The sequence below is a fragment of the Mustela nigripes genome, chromosome 5 (genome assembly GCF_022355385.1).
Source record: "Mustela nigripes isolate SB6536 chromosome 5, MUSNIG.SB6536, whole genome shotgun sequence".
Taxonomy (NCBI): Eukaryota; Metazoa; Chordata; class Mammalia; order Carnivora; family Mustelidae; genus Mustela; species Mustela nigripes.
Window position 1 is genome coordinate 66,100,240 of NC_081561.1, and position 27,768 is coordinate 66,128,007.

A 27,768-nucleotide genomic window follows, 5' to 3' on the forward strand; every position below is an offset into this window, starting at 1 on the left:
GAAGCTCTAGGCTCTCAAAGGCAGAGACCTAGATTATGAGGGTGGATAGGGGATGTCAGTTTGAAAAGTTGAGGAAGAAGGGAGCCAGTGGGATTTCCCTACCCTTGGGAGGAGGAGGAGGTATCTGGTTCTGCCCACCATAGGGCCTAGGTTTGACTCCCTCCCAGACCCTGGGATGTCTGATGGGTTGGCTGTGTGGTCCATGGGCTGGGGACTAAGCTCTAAGCCGAAGCCTTCAGGGCTATGAGCAGTGGGACCACTGAGGCTTGAACATCAAGCCTCCCACAGTAACCATACCAGCCTGAAGTCCAGACCCCTCCCCTGAGATTCCAGGTTTGGGTGAAATTGAGAGCTAGTTCTATGTGAGTCCAGCAGGGAACAGGGAGGAGGGAGTGGGCGGGGAAAAAAAAAACAAAACGAAAACCTGATTGATATAGAATTTTTCCCTAACACCTTGAGGAAGAAGGCTGAGTCCAATTTCATGTTATATTTTAAAAGGTTTTATTTTTTTATTTGACAAAGAGAGAGAGAGAGATCACAAGTAGGCAGAGAGGCAGGCAGAGGGGGAGGGGGAAGCAGGTCCCCCACCGAGCACAGAACCCAATGTGGGGCTCAATCCCAGGACCCTGGGATCACAACCTGAGCTGAAGGCAGAGGCTTAACCCACTGAGCCACCCAGGTGCCCAGATTTTATATTATTTAATAATATTAATAATAATAAGGCTGCTTCTTACATGGGAGTGTTCAATTATGGTACAAATTAATTCTGTGTTTATAAAGCCATGGAAAAGGGAATGAGAAGAGATCATAAATTATCTCCATAGCTTTTTAAAAAATTGATAGTTTTTTTTTACAAGAATATATAGCTGTGTCTCTAGGAACTCCAGTTCACATATATACAAAGCATCCATTTTCTTTTTTTTTTTAATCTAATTAAATTGGCCTGATACTGGCAGGCTAGAAGAAAATCCAATCTATATCACTGGGGCTCCTCTGGCTCTCAAGGATGCCTCATATTCCAAGTGTAAAACCTGGTGTCGGAAATAGGGGCCAGCCTCTTACTGGTGGCCATTGTGAGAGGTGCTAAGAGGCACCTCATGCAAGCCCACAGAATGGAGCCTTGAAGCCCCCCATCTCCTGATCTTAGTCCCATGTGAGACATAGACTAATTCACTGAGGTGTTGAAAAAAGTTTTCACAACACTTGTAAAAGACTGTAAGGATGACTTCATTCAAGAGGGACCACTTTCAGTGGAGATTTTGTAGTAGGAGAGAGAGATGGAGCCCAACTCTAAGTACAACAAGGGCCAGTAGAGACTTAGAGCTAAGTAGCAGGGTGGGGGTCAGTGGATGGAAAATTACCAAGGCAAAATCAAGGCTAGGGGTATTCTGATCAGATACCAAGGGTGGAGAATTCTTACTCAACTCACTTAGCAGCATTCTTACTAAAACTGGACCTAGCAGGTCAAGGACAGAGCCTAAGGTCAGGGCCTAGTCTAAAAGAGGACACAGGAAGGGCAGCCTGAGTGGCTCTGTTGGTTGAGTGTCTCATTCTGGGTTTCAGTTCAGGTCATGATCTCAGAGTCATGAGCGAGTCCTAAGTTGGGCTCTGCACTTGGCATGCATGGAGTCTTCCTGAGATTCTTTCTCCCTCTCTCCCACTTTCCTCCTCCGGCTTGCCCTCTCTCTTTCTCTCTAAAATAAATAATAAAACAAATAAAATCTTAACAATGACAAAGAAAGAGGACTCAGGAGCCTGACTCAAATTTGCTAAAGGGGGGAGTTCTTAGTTTTTGAGGCCTCATTCCTCCCCAGATACGATACCCAGACGTGCATCTTGAGGTCTTGCTCCCCTCCCGCAGCTCTACCACTGGAGATTGCTGGGTCTCAACAGCCACCCACCACCTACATGGCCACCTCTGTATTTTTTTTTTTTAACAAAGAGTAATACCTTTAATATATATATATATTATATATATAATATTCTTTAAAGAATTCATACAGAGCTCCCAGGTGGCTCAGTGGGTTAAAGCCTCGGTCTTCGGCTCGGGTCATGATCTCAAGGTCCTGGGATCGGGCCCCGCATCAGGCTTTCTGCTCAGCAGGGAGCCTGCTCCCTCCTCTCTCTCCCTCTGCCTGCCTCTCTGCCTACTTGTGATCTCTGTCAAATAAATAAATAAAATCTTTTAAAAAAAAGAATTCATAAAAAAAAAAGAATTCATACAAATTTTTAAAAATAGCTTCTTAATACAGGAAAGTATTAGTAAAGGACATAATAACTTGTAAAAAGTAATAAAAATGCTTAATGAATACTTTTACAATATTTGACCTGAAGAGTAAAAAATTTTAAATAGGAATTTTCACCTACTATATAGATTGAATGGAAAGAATAAGTTAAAAAATTAAATAATAATAACAAAAAATTAAAAATTAAAAAATAATAAATAATAATACCAAATTATGGGACACCTGGCTGACTCACTCAGTAGAGTGTGTGACTCTTGATCTCAGGGTCATGATTTCAAGCCCCACGTTGGGTTTAGAGATTATCTAAATAAATAAAACTATAAAAAATAATAATAACACCAAATGATGGCAAATATGTCCTAAAACAAGTATGCATATGTATTTTTGGTGGAAGCGTGAGTTAGTAATAATCATTTGGTATTTTGTTTCTACTAGTGTTTTTGTAATTGTTTACTGTCTTGTTTTAACCTTATGCTTTTCAAACACACACACATACACAGTTGTGGCAGGCATTCCAAGTTGGCCCTCAGTAATCCCTGCTTCCTCATTGAAATCAGTAAAGAAGTTGTCAAACTCTTACTTTTCACAGATGACATGATATTCTTTGTGGTAAACCCAAAAGATTCCACGCAAAAATTGCTAGAACACATACAGGAATTCAGCAACACGGCAGGATATAAAATCAATGCACAGAAATCAGCTGCATTTCTATACACTAACAATGAGACAGAAGAAAAGAAATTAAGGGCTCAATCCCATTTACAATTGTACCAAAAACAATAAAATACCTAGGAATAAACCTAACCAAAGAGGTAAAGGATCTGTACCCTAAAAACTATAGAACACTTAGGAAAGAATTTGAGGAAGACACAAAGAAATGGGAAAACATTCTATACTCATGGATTGGAAGAAAAAATATTGTTAAGATGTTTATGTTACCCAGAGCCATCTACACATTTAATGTAATCTCTATCAAAATACCATCATCATTTTTCACAGAACTGAAACAAATAATCCTAAAAATAGTATGGAACCAGAAAAGACCCCAAATAGCCAGAGGAATGTTGAAAAAGAAGTTGGTGGCATCACAATTCTAGACCTCAAGCTCTATTACAAAGTTGTATTTATTAAGACATCATGGTACTGACACAAAAGCAGACACATAGATCAATGGAATAGAATGGAGATCCCAGAAGTGGACCCTCAACTTTATGGTCAACTAATCTTCAACAGAGCATGAAAGAATGAGTATCCAGTGGAAGAAAAGACAGTCTCTTCAACAAAGGGTATTGGGAAAATTGGACAGCCACATGTAGAAGAATGAAACTGGACCATTTTCTCATGTCATACACAAAAATAGACTCAAAATGGATGAAAGACCTAAATGTGAGAAAGGAATCTATCAAAACCCTGGAGGAGAACCAAGGCAGCATCATCTGTGACCTCGGCTGCAGCAACTTCTTGCTAGACACATCTCCAAAGACCATAGAAACAAAGGCAAAAATGAACTACTGGGACTTCATCAGGATAAAAAGCTTTTGCAGAGTAAAGGAAACAGTCAACAGAACCAAAAGACAACCAAAGGAGTAGGAGAAGATATTTGCAAATGTCTTATCAGATAAAGGGCTAGTATTCAAAATCTACAAAGAACTTACCAAACTCAACAAAGGATCCAATCAAGAAATGGGCAGAAGACATGAACAGTCTTTTCTCCAAAGAAGACACAGAAATGGTCAACAGACACGTGAAAAAATGTTCAACATCACTTGGCATCAGGGAAATACAAATTAAAACCACAAAGAGATATCACCTCACACTAGTCAGAATGGCTAAAATTAACAAGTCAGGAAACAACAAATGTTGACAAGGATGCAGAAAAAAGGGGAACCCTCTTGCACTGCTGGTACAAGCTGGTATAGCCACTCTGCAAAACAGTGTGGAGGGTCCTCATAAAGTTAAAAATAGAGCTACCCTATAACCCAGCAATTACAATGCTAGGTATTTACCCAAAGGATACAAACATAGTGATCCGAAGGGGCACATGTACCCCAATGTTTATAGCAGCAATGTCCACAATAGCCAAACTATGCAAAGAGCCCAGATGTCCATCAACAGATGAATGAATAAAGAAGATGTGATTGATATATATATTTATTTAATGAAATATTACTCAGCCATCAAAAAATCGAAATCTTACCATTTGCAACAACGTGGATAGAACTAGAGGGTATTATGCTAAGCAAAATAAGTCAATCAGAGAAAGACAGTTATCATATGACTTCACTCATATGTGGAATTTAAGAAACAAAACAGAGGATCACAGGGGAAGGGAGTGATAAATAAAACAAGAGGAAATCAGAGCGGGAGACAAACCATAGAAGACTCTTGACTATAGGGAACAAACTGAGGGTTGCTGGACGGGAGGTAGGTGGGTGGATGGGTTAACTGGGTGATGGGCATTAAGGAGGGCACATGCTGTAATGAACACTGGGTGTTCATTGTGAATCACTGAACCCAGGCGCCCCTAAATTAAATTTTAAAAAATAATCCCAGTCTCCTGCTATTTATACCCTTGTGGAGCCCCTTCCCCATAATTTCCTCCAGGGCTTGAGTGTGTGACAGACTGAATGCAGCTGAAAAAATTAACAAGGCAGTAAACAAGTGTTGGAGAGGATGTGGACAAAGGGGAACCCTCTTACGCTGTTGGTGGGAATGCAAGTTGGTGTAGCCACTTTGGAAAACAGTGTGGAGATTCCTTAAGAAATTAAAAATAGAGCTACCTTATAACCCTGCAATTGCACTACTGGGTATTTACCCAAAGATACAGATGTAGTGAAAAGAAGGGCCATATGTACCCCAATGTTCATAGCAGCAATGGCCACAATCACCAGACTGTGCAAAGAGCCAAGATGCCCTTCAACAGACGAATGGATAAAGAATATGTGGTTCATATATACAATGGGATATTACACCTCCATCAGAAAGGATGAATACCCAACTTTTGTATCAGCGTGGGTGGGACTGGAGGAGATTATGCTGAGTGAAATAAGTCAAGTAGAGAAAGGGTGCCTGGGTGGCTCAGTGGGTTAATGCCTCTGCCTTTGGCTCAGGTCATGATCTCAGGGTCCTGGGATGGAGTCCCTCGTCGGGCTCTCTGCTTGACAGGGAGCCTGCTTCCCCTCCTCTCTCTCTGCCTGTCTCTCTGCCTATTTGTGATCTCTGTCTGTCAAATAAATAGGTAAAATCTTAAAAAAAAAAAAAAAAGTAAAAGGTGCTCCTTGTCACTGTTATTTTCCTCCCCCAATCCAATAATGCAAGAGATCCAGCTGAAAGGAGCTAGTAACAATGTCTTCTGCTGGGATCAGAAGTCAAACAATGAGAGGAATCAAAAATAAAAAATTCTTACCATCACTGAGTAAATCTAAAATCCCATCAACTGTAAGATGTACTGTTATTTCAGGTACCACTAGAGGGAATGATACTGTGAATTAAATTATGCCTCAAAGCTTTCTTATCACTTGGAATTTTAATTTTCTACTCATCAGAATGATTTTTGCAGTGTCTGGGTGGCTCAGTCAAGTAAGTTTCTGACTCTTGATTTCAGCTCAGATCTTGATTTCAGGGTCATGAGTTCAAGCGCCACATCAGGCTCCATGCATGGAGCCTACTTCAAAAAAAAAAAAAAAAATTCCTAGACTTATTTAAACAAAGATTTTTTTTTAAAGATTTTATTTATTTATTTGACAGAGAGAGATCACAGGTAGATAGAGAGGCTGGCAGAGAGAGAGAGAGAGGGAAACAGGCTCCCTGCCGAGCAGCCGAGCAGAGAGCCCGATGTGGGACTCGATCCCAGGACCCTGAGATCTTGACCTGAGCCGAAGGCAGCGGCTTAACCCACTGAGCCACCCAGGCGCCCCTTAAACAGAGATTTTAAAATCATTTATCAATACTAAGAAGAATGCTCAACTTTAGGGGTAAGCAATAAAATGCAAAAAGATTCTTTCTTTCAGTGCTGATATGCCTAGCAGACCTGCTTTTGTCTTCATGCCTGTTGCCTTGTAGTAACAAAAAAGCTGCAGAGACTCTAGGCATCACACCATATCCAAGCTAAAAAGAAAAGGAAAATTGGGCCACCTGTCTGGCTTGGTTGGTAGAACATACAGCTCTGGATCTTGGGGTCATGAGTTTGAGCCCCAAGTTGGGTGTAGAGATTACTTAATAAAATGAGATATAAAAAGGAAAGGAAAGAGGAGGATGTAGGTAGAGATGGTATCAGCCACATTACCCTCTTTTATCAGGAAAAGCACAAGTTTTCTTAGACTCCCCAGTGGATTTCTGCTTGTATGTTGTTGGCTAGAATTGTATCCCATACAAGCAAGCATCCAGAAAAGCAGATATTTTGCCTGTATCTAGGTTCATTGCTATCCCAAACAAAAAAAGACCTCTATTAGCAAAGAAAGAAATGGATATTGGGAATGAAGCTAATGGTGTCTGCTACAACACTGCTTAATAAATACTAGTTTTATATCCATAGTAAAAAGGAGTTATACTTTGGCATAAAGCAAAAAACAATGATAGCAAAAATACTTACACTATGAAGCTTACTAGGTTCCAGACACTGTTCTAAGTATTTTAAATATATTAATTCATTTAATCCCCACAGTAACTTAGAGGTAAATGCTGTTATTATCCTTGTTTTATGGATTTTTTATCGTTCCTCATATAATCACAGACTTATCATAATCCTTGGTTCATGACGTATTCCTCATTGGTTCAGCCATGACTCATTTTTTACTTTTTGAATATTAGTACCCTCGGGACACCTGGGTGGCTGAGTGGGTTAAAGCCTCTGCCTTCAGCTCAGGTCATTATCCCAGGGTCCTGGGGACCCTGCTTTCTCATCTCTCTCTGCCTGCCTCTCTGCCTACTTGTGATCTCTGTCAAATAAATAAATAAAATATTTTAAAAATAAACAATAAATAAATATTAGTACCCTCAAATCTTCCAACCAAAATAAAACTAGGATCTTGTCAGTAATTTGGATCTGACTGCCTGGTCTGCCCAAACCATTTTGCTTCCTCCCCTGGCCTGACGTGACCATCGTCTAGAAACTGAAATCTGTCATTCCTCTGCTTTCCTTATATAGTTTCCTTAGACAGTTTTATAGTTTTATTGCACCTATATATATCATCATAAAATTTATGTGTGCATGTGTGTATAATATATACCTAAAGTTGTTTAGGATTTTATTTACTGGGGCGCCTTGGTGGCTCAGTGGATTAAGCCTCTGCCTTCGGCCCAGGTCATGATCCCAGGGTCCTGGGATCGAGCCCTGCATTGGGCTCTCTGCCCAGTAGGGAGCCTGCTTCCCCCCCTCTCTCTGTCTGCCTCTCTGCCTACTTGTGATCTCTGTCTGTCAAATAAATAAATAAAATATTTTTTAAAGTTTTTATTTATTTATGAGATAGAGAGAGTGGGAGCACTGCCAGGACCCCGGGATCATGACCTGAGCAGAAGGCAGACGCTTAACCAACTGAGCCACCCAGGTGCCTTTTTATAGCTATTTCTGACTGTGTATCTTCTCTTGGTACTTTTCCCCCTAAATGTTACATTGCTAAGATTCATTCATATTGTTGTGCATTGCTATGGTCATTCATGTTGATGACCACTTAACACACCATTGTATGAATACAGAGCAGTTATATTCATCCTCAAACCATTCTCTATTGGAGTACCTCTTACATGCTTATAGATTTTTTTCTTTCGTGATTATAACTGGTCTAACTCTATCACATCCATTTGCTAGTAGTTTTGTGGGATTTGAGCAATTTTTCTACATCCTTTTTAATGGCTCCATAAGATCCCGCCTCTTTCTGCAAGACTTGCAATCATGCTTTGCAAATGATTTGTCTCATGTTGTCAGTTATTTCCATTGGGCTACCAGAGAAAAGTGGACCAATAAAGACTTTGATTTGATGATAGGCTTAGCACACAGAGCCCTTAGTTTCATTCAAGAGGAATGTTGGGGAGATGGGAGAGAGGTGAAGGATGTTAGATCACTGCTGAATATTTCCTTGTTTTGATCACTTTTGCTTCCCTGGGCAACCTGGCAAATCTGAGAATTGGTATTAAGAGCCCCGGTATAACTGGAATCCCCCATTCCCAGGTAATTCTTTAACACTCCTCCCACAAGAGGCAGAATCTAATTCCCCTTCTTTCTTTTTCTTTAATTGTTCATTTTTTTAAAGTTCCGTGAATCTTTTTTTTATTATTATGTCATGTTAGTCACCATACAGTACATCATTAGTTTTTGATGTGTGTTTCATGATTCATTGTTTGTGTATAAACCCAGTGCTCCATGCAATATGTGCCCTCCTTAATACCCATCACCGGGCTAACACATCCCCCATCCCCTCCCCTCTAAAAACCTTTAATTTGGGGCACTTGGGTGGCTCAGTCATTAAGCGTCTGCCTTTGGCTCAGGTCATGATCCTGGGGTCCTGGGATCGAGCCCCATATCGGGCTCCCTGCTCAGTGGGAAGCCTGATTCACCCTCTCCCACTCCCACCGCTTGTGTTCCCTCTCTCACTGTCTCTCTCTGTGTCAAATAAATAAATAAAACCTTTTTTAAAATATAAATAAATAAATAAAACCTTCAATTTGTTTCCCGGAGTCCGTAGTCTCTCATGGTTCATTTCCTCCTCTGGTTTCCCCCCTTCATTTTTCCCATCCTTCTCCTAATGTCCTCCATGCTATTCCTCATGTTCCACAGATAAGTGAAACCATATAATAACTGACTTTCCCTGCTTGACTTATTTCATTTAGTATAATCTCCTCCAGTTCCGTCCATGTCAGTGCAAAAGTTGGATATTCATCCTTTCTGATGGCTGAGTGATAGTCCATCCTCTTTATCTGTTCATCTGTTGAAGGGCATCTTGGCTCTTTCCACAGTTTGGCTATTGTGGACGTTGCTGCTATGAACATTGGGATACAAATGGCCCTTCTTTTCACTACATCTGTATCTTTGGAGTAAATGAGTGCAATTGCTGGGTCATAGGGTAGCTCTATTTTTAACTTTTTGAGGAACCTCTACACTGTTTTCCCGAGTGGCTACACTACTTGCATTCCCACCAACAGTGTAAGAGGGTTCCCCTTTTTCCACATCCTCGCCAACATTTGTTGTTTCCTGCCTTGTCAATTTTTGCCATTCTGAATGGTGTAAGGTGGTATCTCAATGTGGTTTTCATTCCCCTTCTTTTGAATACAGGCCAGCCTTGGTGACTCCAAAAAATAAAGTACAGTAGAAGCTATGCTTTGGGATTTAAAAGGCTCAGTTAAGAAAAGGTGATATAGGGACACCTGGGTGGCTCAGTTGGTTAAGCATCTGTTTTGGGCTTAGGTCATGATCCTAGAGCCCTGGGATCGAGTCCTCCATGGTCCTCCTTGCTCAAAGAAGAGCCTGCTTCTCCCTCTCCCTCTAGTGTTCCCCCTGCTGTGGTCTCTTTCTTTCTTTCTCTATCTCTCTCTCTGATAAATAAATAAAATCTTTAAAAAAAAAATAAGTCTACATGAGCCCACATGGAGAGACCCCATGGAGGGGAACCCAGTCCCCCAACTGACAGCCCACAGCAATTACCAGACATGTGAGTGAATGAGTCTTCAGAAGAGGCCCCCTCAAGTTTGCTAGTGGTGTTAAGTCATCCTGGATGTCCCCTGTCCAAATTCCTCATCACACACACTGTTAAGCTAACCCCACATTGTGTCCAAAGTTCATCCACAGAAATCATGTGCATAATAAGTGGTTGTCTTGGGCTATTAAGTGTTAGGGTTTTTTATGCAAAGATTTTTTTATGCAAACTAGTAAAGGTTAGGTTAGGTTTTTTATGCAAACTAGTAAAATTAGTTTTAAAAAAAAAAGTAACAAATGTACCAATTTAAAGAAGCCGGGGATGCCTGGCTGGCTCAGTTGGAAGAGCATATGACTGTTGATCTCTGGGTTGTGAGTTCAAGCCCCACGTTGGGTGCTGAGATTACTAAAAAAAAAAAAAAAAGTAATAATAATAATGAGTTTTTTTTTTTTAAAGATGTGGAAGTTGAGGCCTGGAGAGAATAAACTGCAAATGGAAAAGTCAAGATTTGAACTTTGACCATTTAACTTGAAAATTTGCTATTCTTAACCTTGATGTCTCCCAATTTACAAATTGTAAATCTGTTTCTTCCCTTGTATTTTCAGGATACCCTTGATAGCTCAGAATGTGACTAATTAACTTGCTCCCCCAATCCCGTGAACCTGGGAGGGCAGTGCTCCCCCGGAAATGTACTTGCTGATACCCTACATAAAGACCACTCAGAAAAAACTAGGCTGATCCACAGGTTGTCCAATAAGACTCTCTCAAGTTAAATAAAAGTTTAAAAGTTTAGTTCAGGGACGCCTGGGTGGCTCAGCTGGTTAAGCGGCTGCCTTCAGCTTAGGTCATGATCCTGGGGTCCTGGGATGGAGTCCTGCATCAGGCTCCTTGCTTAGCGTGAAGCCTGTTTCTCCCTCTGCCTGTTCTGCCTGCTGTTCCTCCTACTTGTGCGCGCTCTCTCTCTCTCTGTTAAATAAATAAATAAAATCTTTAAAAAAAAAGTTTAGTTCAGGGACTAAAAAATGAAGAATATTTTTAAACATTATAAATGTTAATCAGTTAAAAAGGATAATGTTAAAATGAAGTGGAAGGATAAAAGTAATCTCTTTTACAATATTTTGTCCTATTAATAATGTTTTATTTTTCTAGTGTATAAGTTCATGTAAAAATCAATGTGGAGATATCTTTCATTTAAAAGCATTTAAAATGTCAATATTCCAGGTGCCTAGTTGGCTCAGTCAGTAGAGCATATGACCCTTGATCTCAGGGTCATGAATTCAAGGCCCACTGGGTGTGGAGCCTACTTAAAAAAAAAAAAAATGTAGGGGTGTGTGTGTGTGTGGCTCAGTCAGTGACTCTTGATTTCAGCTCAAGTCATGATATCAGGGTCATGAGATCAAACCCTGTGTCAGGCACCACACTCTGTGGGGAGTCGGCTGGAGATCTTTCATTCTCCTTCTACCCCTCCACCCACCCTGCTTGCTCTCTCTTTCTCTTCTCTCTCTCTCCCTCAAATAAATAAATAAATCTGTTTTTTAAAATGTCACTATTCAAAGATGGAATTAGAATCACTTATAGTGGTGTACTTAGTTGAAATAATGTATTTTTTCAGAACATTTCACAAATAACAAAGACTTACGTGATCATCAACTACTTTTCTTTTTTTTAAGATTTTATTTGAGAGAGAGAGAGAGCAAGTGTCGGAGCAGGGGAGAAGGATAGAGGCAGCAGACTCATTAACAGAACAAAAGACACCTTTATCCTTCTCAATACTTAGAAAGTACCAAGGGAGGGTTTGGGGATGAAGACCAAATATATATTTCTTTTTTTTTTTTTTAAGATTTTTTATTTATTTATTGACAGAGAGAGATCACAAGTAGGCAGAGAGGCAGGCAGAGAGAGGGACAGGGGGAACCAGGCTCCCTGAGGAGCAGAGAGCCCGATGCAGGGCTCAATCCCAGGACCCTGAGATCAGATCTGAGCCAAAGGCAGAGGCTTTAACCCACTGAGCCACCCAGGTGCCCCAATAAAATCTCTTTTAAAAAATCTTTTTTTTTTTTTTTTTAAGATTTTGTTTATTTATTTGACAGAGAGAGACATAGCGAAAGAGGGAACACAAGCCCGGGGAGTGGGAGGGGAGAAGCAAGCTTCCCATTGAGAGGACCAGCACAAAGATGCAGATCTCCAAAGACGATTTGGATTTGCGTTTGCTTCTGCCAGGAACTTAGAGATAATGCCAGTTCAGACCTAATTTAAACTAGATTTGTAACTTAAAGAGGTTTTTTTTTTTTTCCAGATTTTAATTTACTTATTTATTTGAGAGGGGGAGGGAAAGGGAGAGGGACCAGCAGACTCGGCACTGTGCGTGGAGTCCCACGTGGGGCTGGATCCTATGACCCTGAGCAGAAACCAAGAGCCAGACCCTTAACCTCGGAGCCACCCAGGTGCCCTTTATAACCTTTTTTGAATACTTCATATAATTTGGGCTACAAAGGGACAAAAAGTCTAGCTACGGTTTCAATGTCCTGAGGAGAGTTTCTCCCCTTAAGTTCAGTTGTTGTCCTAAGTTCTCTTTTTTTGGAGTCTCTTGAGAGAAAGCTGTGGGTCAGGTTTACTTCTGATTCACCTTTCACCACAGCCCTTTGGGGAGCCATGATTAATACAAGGAAGCTTTCTCGTGACTCCACACCTCGGCGGGCCCTGAGCTTTGATTTCATTCATGCTACGCCTGCAAAGCTTGCTCAGATTTGTACATGTCCTCAGAGCAAACTTGACTCTCACGTTTGCTTACCTCTTCCCGTCTCCTCGAGATTGGCTTCCTACCTCCTCCTTCGCCAGCTCTTCTGTGCTTTTAAGAATATTTTAGGGGTGCCTGAGTGGCTCAGTGGGTTAAAGCCTCTGCCTTTGGCTCAGGTCATGATCCCAGGGTCCTGGGATCCAGCCCCACATCGGGCTCTCTGCTCAGCAGGGAGCCTGCTTCCCTTCCTCTCTCTGCCTGCCTCTCTGCCTACTTGTGATCTCTGTCTGTCAAATAAATAAATAAAATCTTTAAAAGAATATTTTAAAACTATTTTATCCAGCATTTTTAGTTGTTTTAAGCAGCAGGTTGGTCCTGATAACCCAATCAGAAATCTCTCTATTTTCAATGATTTCCACTCTATTTTTTTTCTCCTATTTTTTTGTTGTTCCTAATGTTGTGTTGTTTTTTTCCCCTTAAGTCTTTTAGCTGAACACACAGCTCATTATTGCTTTTTCTTTTCTATTATTATAGGCTACTCCATCCTCGAGGTGTAAATTTCCCTTCAAGTATACCTTTCTTTGTATTCTTTAAGTTTTGATATGGAGTGCAGGAGTGATTGCTGAAATCCGGCTGATGCCCACCTGTTTTCATCAACTCCTCACACAGGCAGGGCTATTGTACTGCTGATTTTTCTCTTGAGACACCTGCACTCAAGGTCTGGCAAGTGCAGCCAATTTTCCCCCTCAGGGGGCAGCACCAGTTGCCTAAGGAATGCCAGGAAAGATCAGAGCATAATTTTTTTTTTAAGATTTTATTTATTTGACAGAGAGAGATCACAAGTAGGCAGAGAGGTAGGCAGAGAGAGAGAGAGAGGAGGAAGCAGGCTCCCTGCCGAGCAGAGAGCCCGACGAGAGACTCGATCCCAGGACCCTGAGATCATGACCTGAGTCGAAGGCAGAGGCTTAACCCACTGAGCCACCCAGGCACCCCAGAGCATAATTTAAACCACTTTTTCTACTCTGGGTTTTCCAAGCCTGGCTATCTATGCAAATCACTAGGAAGTTTTGAAAAATACTGATTTCTAGGTTGAACTCAGAGAATATTCTCATTGATCTGGGGTGGAGCCTGGGCGTGGGTACTTGATGTGATTCTAACGAGAAGCCCAGGTTGGGAACCACTTCTCTCATTTATCCACTCCTTGCCCCCAACCCCAGACTGCATCCTCCCTCCTCCCCACTCACAGTCCCAAGCGATTTTAGAATCTGATGTCTTCCCAAAGCTGTTATTTCCTGGTTTCTGTCTCTCTCTCTCTATGGGATTTCCAGGGTGAATTTTGGGGCAGGAGGCAGAAACCCTGATCACTTACCACATCGGCAGGAACCGGAACTGTCCTGCATCCTGTTTGTCTTCACAGGAGGTCTCAGCATGAAACAGCAGCACTGGTTTGGGATGACTGCCAAGATGGGCACCGTGTTATCGGGGGTCTTTACCATCGTGGCCACTGACATGTACCTCATCTTCGAACAGAAGTACATAAAGAGTGAAGATTGCATTGAACATCAGGCACAGATAAACAGTGCAGGCTACCTGGTAGAGCACTTCTTTATCTGCTGGACCTCCAATGTTGTCTTCTTCCTGTCTTTCATGACCATCATCATCAGCTGCTTCCTCCTATACTCGGTCTATGCCCAAATATACCGGGGCTTAGTGACCTATATAATCTGGATCATTTTCTATGAAACTGTAAACATTGTAGTTCAAATCTTTACCAACAATGTCTCCGTCATTGAAGAGGTCAGGGTCGTACGCTGGTTTGGCTTGCTGTCCCGTATATTCATGCACTGTTTCTGGATATTCTATGTCATCTCCTATGCCCACATTATCTATAAAGGTCAAAGCCAGGGCAACATAATCTCCTACAACAGACGTATTTCTTCAGGCAATGGAGAGTTCCTACGACGGAAATCAAAGATCATCGACTTTACCCACCACTATAGTGGATAATGTTTGCTCTTGTCTCTCCCCGACCCTTCCCCCCGCCGCAGGCAGGAATCCCAGGTTCTGAGGGTAGTTCTAGCTCCCTCTCTTTCACTTTTGCTGATCTGTTCTGCTCCTACTGCCACCTTTTGGTGGGGAACGTGGAGAGAAATGTCATTATAATCAGAAATGGGACCACCGGCTCATTGAGGGTGTTTAATAAAGGACATTGTTTTATATCAGCTCCTTGAGTTCCTCCTTCCTTTTCCAGTCTGCACCACCTCAGACTTCAAAATAAAGACAGCAAGGGAATGAAATGAAGCTGACTTGCAGGCTGGCAATCCTTTCACCTTGGCATATGTCTTCCTCCGCCTTCAACCCCCAGCTCTCTACTTCAGCTCTGGGGCAGGCAATCTGTAGCTGTATCTCAGGCAGCTGGGACACATGGGATACCGGTGGTGGCTTGGGATAGCTTTGTGCCAGTGTCTTTCCTGCTATGCCTTCTATGCTATATTCCAGATAAGTAAAAACATAAAAAATGGTGAAAATCATTCTTCATTTTCTGTCCTAAGTCCCTCTGGTCCCAGATTTGTCAAAGAGCGTGATATGCACTCGGTTCACCAAAAGGTATTTGGTTTTTTTTTTTTTTTTTAAGATTTTATTTATTTTATTTGACAGAGAGATCACAAGTAGGCAGAGAGTCAGGCAGAGACAGAGGGGGAAGCAGGCTCCCTGCTGAGCAGAGAGCCTGATGTGGGGCTCGATCCCAGGACACTGAGATCATGACCCGAGCCAAAGGCAGCGGCTTAATCCACTGAGCCACCCAGGCGCCCCAAGGTATTTGTTTAAACTGTCCTATGTCTGTCACAGTGCAGGCCTTGGTGGTAGGATACAAAAAAAGACAAGGTACAAGGCCCAACCTTGAGGATTTCGCAGTTTAGTGTAAGAAACAAAATCACCGTTAATGACTTAACAAGCCAGTCATGCAGGAGAGCACAAGACTACACTTAACCATAGATCAAAAAAGGTCACTTTGCATTCTGTTTCAGAAACTGTCGGAAGCAGTTTAAGCCAGGATGGAAGACAAATTGAGCAAATCTCTACTTCAAACATGAGGCATTTTTAAGAAGATTTTCTCCACTTATTTGAGAGAGAGCAAGAGAGAGCACCAGAGAGAGAGAAAGCAAGCGCAAGGGGAGAGGGGCAGAGGGAGAGGGAGAAGCAGGATCCCCACTGAGCATGCTTCCTGATGTGGAGCTCAATCCCAGGACTCTGAGACCATGACCCAAGCTGAAGGCAGAGGCTCAATGGACCAAGCCACCTAGCACCCCATTAGGCATTATGTTAAGTATTTGTTTAATAGCTTTCTTGAGGTATAATTAACATATAATAAACTGAAATCAAGACCTGAGCTGAGATCAAGACACTTAACTGACTAAGCCACTTAGGCACTCCTAAAGATTTTATTTTTTAAGTAATTTCTGCACTGAACATGGGGCTCAAACCCACAACACCAAGATCAAGATTTGCACTGACTTAGCCAGCCAGGTGCCCTGAGAAGACATTACTGTCTTGTTCCTGATTTTAGAGGGAAAGCACTCAGTCTTTCTCCATTAATTATGGTGTTAGCTGTAGATTTTTTCATAGTAGCTGTCCCATATCAAGTTGAAAAAGTTCCCTACTATTACTAGTTTGCTAAAGGATTTTAAAAATCGGGAACAAATGTTTTGTATTGTCAATTTTTTTCCATGTGACATGATCATATGGTCTTTATTTTTGAGATGATTCATATGGTAAATTACTTTGATAGATTTTCAAACATTAAACTAAACATGAAGAGGTGCCTGGGTGGCTCAGTTAGTTAAGTGTCTGCCTTCGGCTCAGGTCATGATCCTGGGGTCATGGAATCAAGTCCTGCATCAGGCTCCCTGCTCAACAGGGAGTCTGCTTTCTCCCTCTCCCTGCTGCTCCCCCAGCTTGTGCTCTCTCTCTCTCGCTCTCTGTCAAATAAATAAATAAAATCTTTTAAAAAAACAAGCTTTAGGGGGTGCCTGGGTGGCTCAGTTGGTTAAGCATCTGCCCTCAGCCCAGGTTATCTCAGGGTCCTGGGATCGAGCCCTGCATCGGGCTCTCTGCTCACCAGGGAGCCTGCTTCCCCCCTCTCTCTGCCTGCCTCTCTGCCTGCTTGTGATCTCTCTCTCTGTCTGTCAAATAAATAAATAAATAAATTCTTTTTTAAAAAATTAAAAAATAAAAATAAACCAAACATGAATATACCTGGAATTGAATAAACTCTACTTGGTCATGGTGTATACTCTTTTCAATATATTGTGGAATTAGATTTTTTTCAACTTTGTTTAGAAGTTTTGAATCTATGCTCATAGGAGATATTAGTCTGTAGTTTTTTTATAATGTGTTCATCAGATTCTGGTATCAGAGTAATGCTTGCGAGTTTACGTACAGTTAATTGGTATTTATTTCTTCTTTCTTTGTGGGAAGTATTAAACTACAAATCCAATTAAAAAACAGATATAAGGGCTGCCTGGGTGGCTCAGTGGGTTAAGCCTCTGCCTTCAGCTCAGGTCATGATCTCAGGGTCCTGGGATTGAGTCCCACATCGGGCTCTCTGCTAGGCAGGGAGCCTGCTTCCTCCTCTCTCTCTCTACTTGTGATCTCTCTCTGTCAAATAAATAAAAAATCTTTAAGGGGTGCCTGGGTGGCTCAGTGGGTTAAACTTCTGCCTTCGCCTCAGGTCATGATCCCAGGGTCTGGGATCGAGACCCACATCCGGCTCTCCGCTCAGCAGGGAGCCTGCTTCCTCCTCTCTGCCTGCCCCTCTGCCTACTTGTGATCACTCTCTCTGTCCAGTAAATAAATAAATAAATCTTAAAAAAAAAAATCTTTAGGGGCGCCTGGGTAGCTCAGTGGGTTAGAGCCTCTGTCTTCGGCTCAGGGCATGATCCCAGGGTCCTGCGATCGAGCCCCGCATTGGGCTCTTTGCTCAGCAAGGAGCCTGCTTCGTCCTCTCTCTCTCTGCCTGCCTCTCTGCCTACTTGTGATTTCTGTCTGTCAAATAAATAAATTAATTAATTAATTAAAAAAAAAAAGACTTGAACAGAACACTAACATTTAAAAAAAAAATCTTTAAAAAAAACATATAAGATTACTGGGGTTATCTATCTCTTCTTGAGTAAGCTTTAGTAGTTTGTATCTTTTTTTTTTTTTTAATATTTTTAAAATTTATTTGAAAGAGAGAAAGAAAGAAAGCACGAGTGAGGGAAGGGGCAGAGGGAGACACAGACTCCACGCTGAGCAGGGAGCACAACATGGGACTCCATCCCAGGACCCTGGGATCACGACCTGAGCCAAAGGCAGACGCTTAACTGACTGAATCACCCAGGTGACCCTAGTTTGTGTCTTTTAATTTGCCCGTTTTATCTAAGTTGTCAAGTTTATTACCATAAAGCTATTCATAATACTCCCTTATTATCCCTTTTTAAAAAGATTCTATTTATTTATTTAACACAGAAAGAGAGAGAGATCACAAGTAGGCAGAGAGAGAGGGGGAAGCAGACTCCCCCCGAGCAGACGGTTCAATGCAGGGCTCTCTCCCAGGACCCTGAGATCATGACCTGAGCCAAAGGCAGAGGCTTAACCCACTGAGTCACCCAGGCAACCCCCTTATTATCCTTTTAACATCTGTAGAATGTGCAATGAAGTCACTGCTCTCATTCCTGATATTAAAATTTTTTTTCTCTTTTTCTTTTTCTGATCAGCCAGACTAGAGGCTTTAAGTTTTTAATGACACCAGCTTTTGGTTTCATTGATTTTATCTCTTCCTTATGTCTTCTGTCTCATTGATTTTCACTGTGATCTTTATTCTTTTCCTTCTTCTACTTACTTTGAATTTAATTTGTTCTTCTTTTCATATTTTTCTTGAAGTGGAAACTGAGGTCATTAATTGAAGACCTGACTTATTTTCTAATATAGGCACTTAGTACTATAAAATTTCCCACAAGTGCTACCTTAACGGCTTCACGAAAATTTTGATATGTTATATTTCATTTTTAGTCAGTTAAAAATACTTTCTAATTTCCTTTGGATTTTTTCTTTGATCTATGGGTTATTTACAAATGTGCTACTTTGTTTCAATATTTGAGAATTTTCCAGAAAGTTTTCTGTTAATTATTTGTAACTTAATTTCAATTCAATTCAATGGTTTGAATAATTTTAAATTTACTGAAAACAGTTTTATGGCCCAGAGTATGTTCTATCTTGATAAATATTCCATGCACTCCTGGAAAGAACATTTCTTCTGCTGTTGTCGCGTGCAGTGTTCTCCAAATGTCAATTAGATCAAGTTGGTTGATGGTATCATTCAGTCTTTTAATATCTTTTCTAATTTTCTGTCTGCTTGCTCTATTAATTACTGAGAGACATGTATTGAAATCTCTGATTATAATCATGCATTTGTCTATATCTCTTTATAACTCTATCAGTTTTTGCTTCATATATTTTGAAGCTCTATTAGTGGGTATATAAATGTTTAGAACTGTTATATCCTTTGGATGAATTGACCCCTTTAACATTATGAAATGACCTTCTTTTTTGCTGAGATTATTCTTTGTCCTGAAATTTTCTTTATTTGATATTAAAGCAACCACTCCAGTATTCTTTTGATTTGTGTTGATATAGTATATCTTTTCCCATCTTTTTTCAGCCAATTTCTGTCTTTATATATAAAGTATGGTTACTATAGGCAGTATGTAGTTGGGTCTTCCTTTTTTTTTTTTTTTAAAGTAAACTCTAACTGTTGGGGCACTTGGGTGGCTCAGTCCTTACGTGTCTGCCTTCCGCTCAGGTCCAGGAATCAGGCCCCACATGGAGCTCCCAGCTTGGTGGGGAGCCTGCTTCTCCCTCTCCCACTCCCCCTGCTTGCATTTCTTCTCTACTGTCTCTCTCTCTCTCTCTCTCAATTAAATAAATGAATGGAAACGGAAGAAAAGTAAACCCTACCTGCAACAGCCCTGCAATCAAGAGTTGCATACTCACTTGGTAGGAAATGTGTAATCCAATGAAGATACAGGCTAAACTGTAGGCCAGCTAGTTTTCAGGAGAGAAGTGGAGAAAGAAATAGCTAGGAGAAGCTCTCTTCCTGGGGTCAGAAAAAAATACCAAACACTGACTTTCTGAAACTGTTCCTTAGAAGGAGCTTGAATTTGATTGAATTAGTCTGTAGAGCAACTTATGCCCTAGAGCATTACTGAAAATAATAGAGCAATCAGCCAGCAATTATTAAACCTGAGCAACTTAGGTATAATTAGGAAAGAGGGAAGAGAGCTTTTCCAAAATTCCAAAACCGCTGTCAACCTAGAGTGGCTCTGGGCACACCCTAAGCTGCCCCTCCCTGATAAACAACATCAGAAGCTTCACACCATGGGACTCGTGGCTGGCTCAGTCAGTAGAGCACGCAACTCTTGATCTCGGGGCTGTAAGTTTGAGCCCCATGTTGGGTGTGGAGAGAACTTAAAAGAAAAAAAAAAAGCTTCACCCTTTGGGGTGTTGAGGTACAAGGGAGAAGAATATAATTTACCAAAATAATCCAGCAAGTCACTAAACAAGGAGTAAATAACAAGCCTAGTGGAGTGGTGGGGGTGTCCCCTTAGCCAGAGTTGCCACAATAGTGGGGAATGAGGTAGAAGGACATTGAGGGCACCTGGGTGGCTCAGTTGGTTAAGCACCCTGCTGTTGGGTTTGGCTCAGGTCCTGATCTCAGGGGTCACGGGATGGAGCCCTGCATCTGGCTCCATGCTCAATGGGGAGTCTGACTGAAGAGTCTTTCCCTCTGCCCCTCCCTCTACTTATGCATCCTCTCTCTCTCTCTCTCTCAAATAAATATATGCTTCAAAAAATTATTTGGGACGGGACGCCTGGGTGGCTCAGTTGGTTAAGCAGCTGCCTTCAGCTCAGGTCATGATCCCAGCGTCCTGGGATCGAGTCCCACATCGGGCTCCTAGCTCAGCGGGGAGCCTGCTTCTCCCTCTGCCTCTGCCTGCCATTCTGTCTGCCTGTGCTCGCTCTCTCCCCACCCCTCTCTCTGATAAATAAATAAAATTAAAAAAAAAAAGTTTTGAAAAAAAAATTATTTGGGATGAACTTGAAAAACATTATGGTAAATGAAAGAAGCTGGGCGCAAAACAATAAATACTATATGATTGCCCCTGCATCTTGTGAGGGACCAAGAGTAGTGAAATTCACAGAAGGTAGAATGATGGTGAACAAGGGCTGGGGGGAGGGGCACAGAGAGTCAGCATTTGATAGGTACAGGATCTTTTCTTGGGGAGTATATAAAAAACTCTGGAGATGGATGGTGAGGATGGTTGCCCAACAGTGTGAAGGTACTTAAAGCTACTGAACTGTACATTTGAGATGGCTAAAATGGTAAAAATTTATGTTATGCATATTTTATCACAGTGAAACAATTGCTACCACCAAAAAAAAAAAAAAAGATGCAGGGATGATTCCAGGCCCCTGAGGAACCATGCTAGTTTCCTGACATCAGAGAGACAAATATCCCAGAGAAGAGCCCAGAACTGACTTCCTTCCACTGACTCCCCAGCCATGAGTCCCATGGTGTGAAGCTTCTGATGTTGTTTATCAGCTCCTCATCGTTCCAGATGTAGGAGCTTTCTAATTCCCACCAGCCTGGCACCTACAGGAACACCCTTTTTGCCACTTTAAAGCACAGCTGCCTTTCAAATAGAGCTGGGAACTACCTAAGGAGTGTCCTGGGCCAATGAGGCCCTCACTTGACAGTGACGTGATCACCTATAGCTCGTTAGGTCCAAGCTGGGAGCCAGATGCCCTGTCCCTGGACCATGGGCCCATTGTCTGTCCACATGCCAATCTACTCTAAACTCTCCCATTTACATCAGTGGCTCGAGGAATTTATCAAGGGCTAATTCTACCATCTTGTAATGGACCTCCATTATTTTTATCCCCCTGCAGCATACGCCGTGATAAAACACGTCTAAAATGAAAGACAGAACGTTCTGCCTCGTGGTGGGCATCTTCTCTGCCCTGAACACCATCCAGTTCCTCATCTTTGACCTGAACCACATTACCACCATCGGCTTCGAGGACAAAGTCAGCATCTACAAGGAAACAAAATCTGAGGTCGTGTCTTGGATGCTGACCCACAAGAAAAGCATCAGCTTTGTCTTAGGCACCCTCACCATCACCTTCAGCCTGCTGCTCATCTACTGTACCCACTGGAACAAGTACTTGGGGCTGCTGTGCTACACCACGTGGATCATTGCCTATGAGCTCATCAGCTTCTCCATGGTCATACTAATCCATGGCGTCATCGAAGAGCAGTTCAAGGAGCTGAGTTACCTGTACTGGATCTTCCAAATCTCCCGTATGCTCCTGCACTTCTTCTGTCTGCCTTTCCTCATTAGGCATGCCTACGTCCTTTACAAGGACCCCAAGATTTTAAGCAAAATAGCTCGCCGCAGGCATTCCTCCGTCAGTACGATGGATTCGTGGTCCCCTGTTGGGATGGGAACGCTGTACCGAAAGCTGAACTGAACCCTGCCAAGAAGAAGAGGAAGAAAGGGATGGCGCTCTTCAGCCATAGCTCCCTTCTCCCTAACCTGCCTTCTGTTGATTCCGCTCAACTTCTCAGCGTTCCTGAGTTCTAGGCGCTGAAGAGTATTCTTGGGGGAGGGTGGGTTGCATAGATCAATTACTGTGCACGTGTGTGTGAACTGTTTTAAACCTGTGTGTGACCTGTTTTCGCCTTTTACTAAACACCACCTCTGTTCTTGCTTAACCATCTCATGGGCATATGCTGTCACTTCTCATGATCCCCTTCTCTCTGCACATCCTTAGTTTCTTATTTTTCTCCCATTGGTAGGATTGTCCCACCAATGCCTGGTTCTGCTGACCCCTTGTGGGGCAGTACCTGTCCTATAGAACTTTCTGTGCTGATGGAAATGTTCTTTTTTTTTTTTTTTTAAGATTTTATTTATTTATTTGACAGATAGAGGTCACAAGTAGGCAGAGAGGCAGGCAGAGAGAGAAGAGGAAGCAGGCTCCCTGCTGAGCAGAGAGCCCGATGTGGGGCTCGATCCCAGGACCCTGAGATCATGATGACCTGAGCCGAAGGCAGCGGCTTAACCCACTGAGCCACCCAGGCGCCCAAAATTTTTTTCCATTTTGAGTAATTTCAACTTCCATGTCAATAGGCACATATGGCTGGCTCATGGCTACCATCATGGAGAGCGCAGTAACCTGGAGCCTCATTTTGCTCCTGCATATACTTGTACAAGGAATCCCTTTCCAGCTTCATGTATCACTCTGCTCCTCTCATACTCTTCCAATAGGTATGGTCATATCGGTCCATAACATGGCAAGAAGAATCCACATTTAAGGAAACTCCAGGATTTTTTCCATTTAAGGACTATTGATGTTTTGGATGGGGTAATTCTGCCCTGTAGTGGGCTATTCCCTGGATTAGAGCATGTTTAACAGCATCTGCGACCTCTACCCACTGGACACCAGTAGCATCCCCTCACCCTTGTGACAACCCAGAATATCTCCAGACGTTGCCAAATGTTCCCTCGGAAGGCAAAATTGCTCCCAGTTGAGAACCACTTTTTTTTTTAAAGTTTATTCATTATTTTTTGGTAATCTCTATACTGAATGTGGGGCTGGAACCCATGATCCCGAGATTAAGAGTTGCATGTTCTTCCAACTGAGCCAGCCAGGTGCCCCAAGAACCACTAGGTTAGAGCAATACACTCTCAGCATTGAGAGCTGGTATGCCGCTACTGTTAACAAAAGGAAAGCATCTTTTACTGAGAGTTCTTTTCGTTCTCTACCTGGTATTGTTTTAATTCTAATGCTCCCATTTTATGGTTTGGTGGAACTGAGACTCAGGGCACTTAAGCGATGTGATCGAGGTCACACACTAGCAAGATCAGCATTTGAATCTTGATCATCTGACTGTATACACAATATCCTACTTGGTCCCCTGAGAAGCGCTCTTATCTTGACCAAGATTTAAAAAGAGAGAGAGAGACTTCCTTTTAAGATATTTCCTTTTCATTCAAAAAATGTTGGAAGTGAATTCAAGGGACACATTTATTTTAAACACACTCCTCCAAACCACGAGCGTAATGACAGTAAGTGCCTGGTGCTATTCTAACTCACTCAACTCTTCGGCACCACCCTGTAGGTCCCAGATTTAGATCCAGGACAGTTCCTAAAGTGACCACCAGATGGCAGTCATCAATAAGCTTTTGCTTAACGCTGTTGCCTTCCCAGGCAGATCCTCTAGGGGTGGCAGATGAGGGATTTAGGGAGTCTCAAGACAACGATGGCTGAAGACTAATAGTGTGCGTCCCCGCCCTAGTCTCACAAGGCATGCCTTGACTGGTACCAGGAACAAAAAATAAAACATGGGCTGACTTCAGGCGCTAATCCCTCATCTCGGGTGGCGGGGAGGGGAAAGAGGGTGGCGGGGAGCAGAGGATGGGAGACAGGAGACCAGTGTGCAGAAGAAGTGGAGAGGGAAGCAGAGTTCCAAGAATCAGCTCAGCTAAGATACCTGATGCCAGGAAGCTTAAGATGGTCAGATACAAGGCTGTGCGCCCCTCTACCCTAGGGCTCCTCAAAGCATTGTCATCTACCAGCCTCCCCACCTCAGCTTCCCAGTGTCTCTAGAACCCATTCCACTCCACTGAGTCTGCTGTTGGTAAAGTGGCCTCCACACTGCCCAGTCCTGAGTTCAGCTTTCTCTTGCTGGACTGCTCCATGGCTTTTGACCTCCCTGACCTGCAAACAGCACTCGTTCTTTTGGTCTGTGGGACACCAGGGCGGTCACTCTCCATTCACCAACTGCCTCCTTAGCCCTTCTCATCTCCCTGACCTCCAGACATTGGAAATGCTGCCTGTCATCCCTCTCATGTCCCTCCTAACTGCTTTCCTCCCTCCTCCTGCTGCAGCCACACTGGCCTCCTTGAAGGTCCTCCTCCACACCCCAGCACACAGCAGCCTCAGGGCCTTAGCACCTGCTGTTCCTTCAGACTAGTATGTTCTCACTCTGGATACCCACTGGCTTTCTCTCTTGTTTCTTTCAGATGTCTGCTCAAAAGTCATTGGAGAGGTTCTCCCTACCAACTTACATGAACCGAGCCGCCCCCCACGTCATCCCCCTGTAACCTGCTTTATTTTTTTTTTCATAACACATATTATCACCTGACTTACTACAGATAGTTACCTCCTCTACCCCCCCAAAATATGAGCACCGTATTTTCCTCATTGCTGTTTTCCCAGCACCTAGAACAACACCTGGCACATAGCATGTGCTCGATCAGTATTTGTGAAACGAATGGACTCAGACCCGCAGCAGAATAGAACGAGCGACTATCGACCCTGTTCCACCTGGTGGTTATGGTCTACAGGCAAAGTCCTACTGCTCTTCGGCCTCCTCTTCCTTCTCCTTTCTTCTCTTACTTCTGGAGCCTGCAGAAAGTTACAGGTGGGAAATATTCACAAGGGATACAATTTCAGCTTCCTTGTCCCTCTCCTCCTTCCCTCTTTTGCTTTGCTCTGGCTGCTGACACTAGAAATACCACCTCGTCTTCCAGCTGCACCTCACCAAGCCTAAAACAAGCCTTTCAGGCAGTGCAGGTATTGCTGGGAAGGACCTATTCCGAGAGTTGTCACCGCCGCCCCCTCCTGCCCCAGCGCCGTGAAGATCTCCAGCCTTCCATCCTCCCTTGCTTCTCTAGGTTCACTGAGTGTCTGCTGTGTCACAGGCCCTGAGCGAGGAACTGGGGAATATCCTAGAAAGTAAGACACAGCCTGCATTTCAAGAAGCTCCCAGCCTAGGGAGTACTGAGTCACTCAGGGCCATGTAGACCCATATGGTGGGTGCTGAGGGAAGCACTAGGGGCCATAGGAGCAGTCCTAACTCTTGGAGATTGGAGAGTCAGGGAAGTCTTCCTGGAGGAGGAGACACCTAAGCTGTAGCTGGAAGAGCTGTGAGAAGAGAGGAAAAAAAAAACCCAGAAGGGTGGCAGCCTGAGAAGGTACAGATATACCCCTGGGATAGTAGAGCTACCTCAGGGTGAAGGAAGCAGATCTGCATGGGGGACAATAGTGTCAAGAGGAAGCAAGCAGACACAAACTTCCCCAGAGAGAAGAGGGTCTCCCCTTTTCCCACGGTCCCTGCTGGCTGTTCCCAGAGGCGTTTGCTCTTAAGCACACAACCACTAAATATTTCTAAGCATCTTTCCCACCCCACTGCTGTCACCTCTAACTCTGAGTTTCTCCTAGCAGCCATGGCTCATGGAGGGCAGACTTCATTCTGGATTCACATCTCCCCGCTGGTTTCGAGACATGTCAGATGTTTCCATCTGCTTTTCTTCTTTCTTCCTCAGGGCCTAGATGCCCATTTGCCCTGCCTCATTTCCCTCACAACTGTCCACATCAATTGCTACTCTCCTCAGCCCTTGAAGACCTCACTCACTCTCTCTCTCTCTCTCTCTCTTTTTTTTTTTTTTTTTTTTAAATTTATTTGTCAGAGGGACGCCTGGGTGGCTCAGTCGTTAAGCCAATGCCTTCCATTGAGGTCATGATCTCAGGGTCCAGGAATGGAGCCCCACATCAGCCTCTCTGCTCAGCAGGAAGCTTGCTTCTCCCTCTCTCACTCCCCCTGCCTGTGTTCCCTCTCTCTCTGTCAAATAAATAAATAAAATCTTAAAATAAAATAATTAAAAGTTTAAAAAAAGAAATTAATATTTATTTGTCAGAGAAAGAGCTACCATGAGCAGAGGTGGGGCAGAGGGAGACGCAGACTCCCTGCTGAGCAGAGAGCCCAATGCGGAATTGAGTCCCGCATGACCCTGGGTCATGACCTGAGCTGAAGGCAGAGGCTTAACCCACTGAGCCACCCAGGCAGCCCTCAAAGCCCTTTCTTTCCCTTTCTTTGGTGTCTTCCAACCCCTAGTCTTCACACATGGCCTGATGCTTTGCTGATTTTCCCAATCCTTTTGCCCACCCGATAAGAGGTTAATAAAGGCCTCTGAGAGCCAGCCCCTGACTCTTGAGACTTTCACGTGGGCAGATTGCTCAGTGAAACCCCCCTCAGCTCTGCAGGGAGACTGCTTCCTGCTCTCTCTGCCTACTTGTGATCTCTTTCTCTGTCAAATAAATTAAAAATATTTTTAAAAAATATTTGGGGTGCCTGGCTGGTTCAGTCAGAGGAACATGTGACTCTTGATCTTGGGGTTGTGAGTTCGAGCCCTACATGGGGTATAGAGATTACTTCAGTAAATAAAATGTTTTTTAAAATGCTTACAGGGGCGCCTGGGTCGCTCAGCGGGTTAAAGCCTCTGCCTTTAGCTCAGGTCATGATCCCAGAGTCCTGGGGGACCCGCATCATCAGGGTCTTTGCTCTGCGGGAAGCCTGCTTCCCCCTCTCTCTCTCTGCCTGCTTCTCTGCCTACTTGTGATCTCTGTCTGTCAAATAAATAAATAAAATCTTTTTTTTAAAATGCTTACAGGGGCTTGTGTTCCCTCTCTCACTGTCTCTCTCTGCCAATGAATAAATAAAAATCTTTTTAGAAAATAAAAAATAGGGGCACCGAGGTGGCTCAGTCATTGGGCGTCTGCCTTTAGCTCAGGTCATGATCCCAGAGTCCTGGAATTGAGCCCTGCATCAGGCTCCCTGCTCAGCAAGAAGCCTGTTTCTCCCTCTCCCACTTCCCTTGCTTGTGTTCCCTCTCCTGCTGTATCTCTCTCTGTCAAATAGCCATTTTAAAAAATGGCTAAAAAAACAAATAAAATAAAAATAAAAAAAATAAAAACAAAAAATAATTTTAAAAATTTAAAATGCTTACTTTTTTCAATAAATGAATAATGATTTTCTTCCCTAGACATAGGTATTACAAATGCCTTCTGACCATATTAATTTCGTTTCACAAACAAGGGCTTTCTGTGTATGTATTTTTTGCATGTGACTGTGTGTGTTTGTGTATGTGAATATTCGGGTGTGTTTGTATATGTTGTGGTTTGTGTGCATATTTATGTGTCTGTGTTTGTGACATGTTGTGTATTTGTGTATATGTAAAAGGCTGAGTCAAACAATTATCTGGTGATTGTTAGA

The 27,768-nt window shown here is 42.9% G+C and overlaps 2 protein-coding genes across 3 annotated transcripts in view; both read left to right on the top strand.

Annotated features, from left to right (window-relative positions):
• TMEM217B (transmembrane protein 217B) overlaps window positions 1–22,247 on the top strand; it is a 36,979-nt gene extending 14,732 nt beyond the window's left edge. For both annotated transcript variants that reach the window (XM_059399107.1, XM_059399108.1), the window contains exon 2: window positions 21,600–22,247. In XM_059399107.1, coding sequence (XP_059255090.1) covers window positions 21,627–22,181 — 555 coding nt within the window. In that variant the 5' untranslated portion in view covers window positions 21,600–21,626 and the 3' untranslated portion in view covers window positions 22,182–22,247. The remainder of the gene's footprint in view (window positions 1–21,599) is intronic.
• TMEM217 (transmembrane protein 217) lies at window positions 14,040–14,618 on the top strand. Its single transcript, XM_059401562.1, has one exon. The coding sequence runs from the start codon at window positions 14,040–14,042 to the stop codon at window positions 14,616–14,618; it is 579 nt and encodes a 192-aa protein (XP_059257545.1).
• Window positions 22,248–27,768: the final 5,521 nt, after the last annotated feature.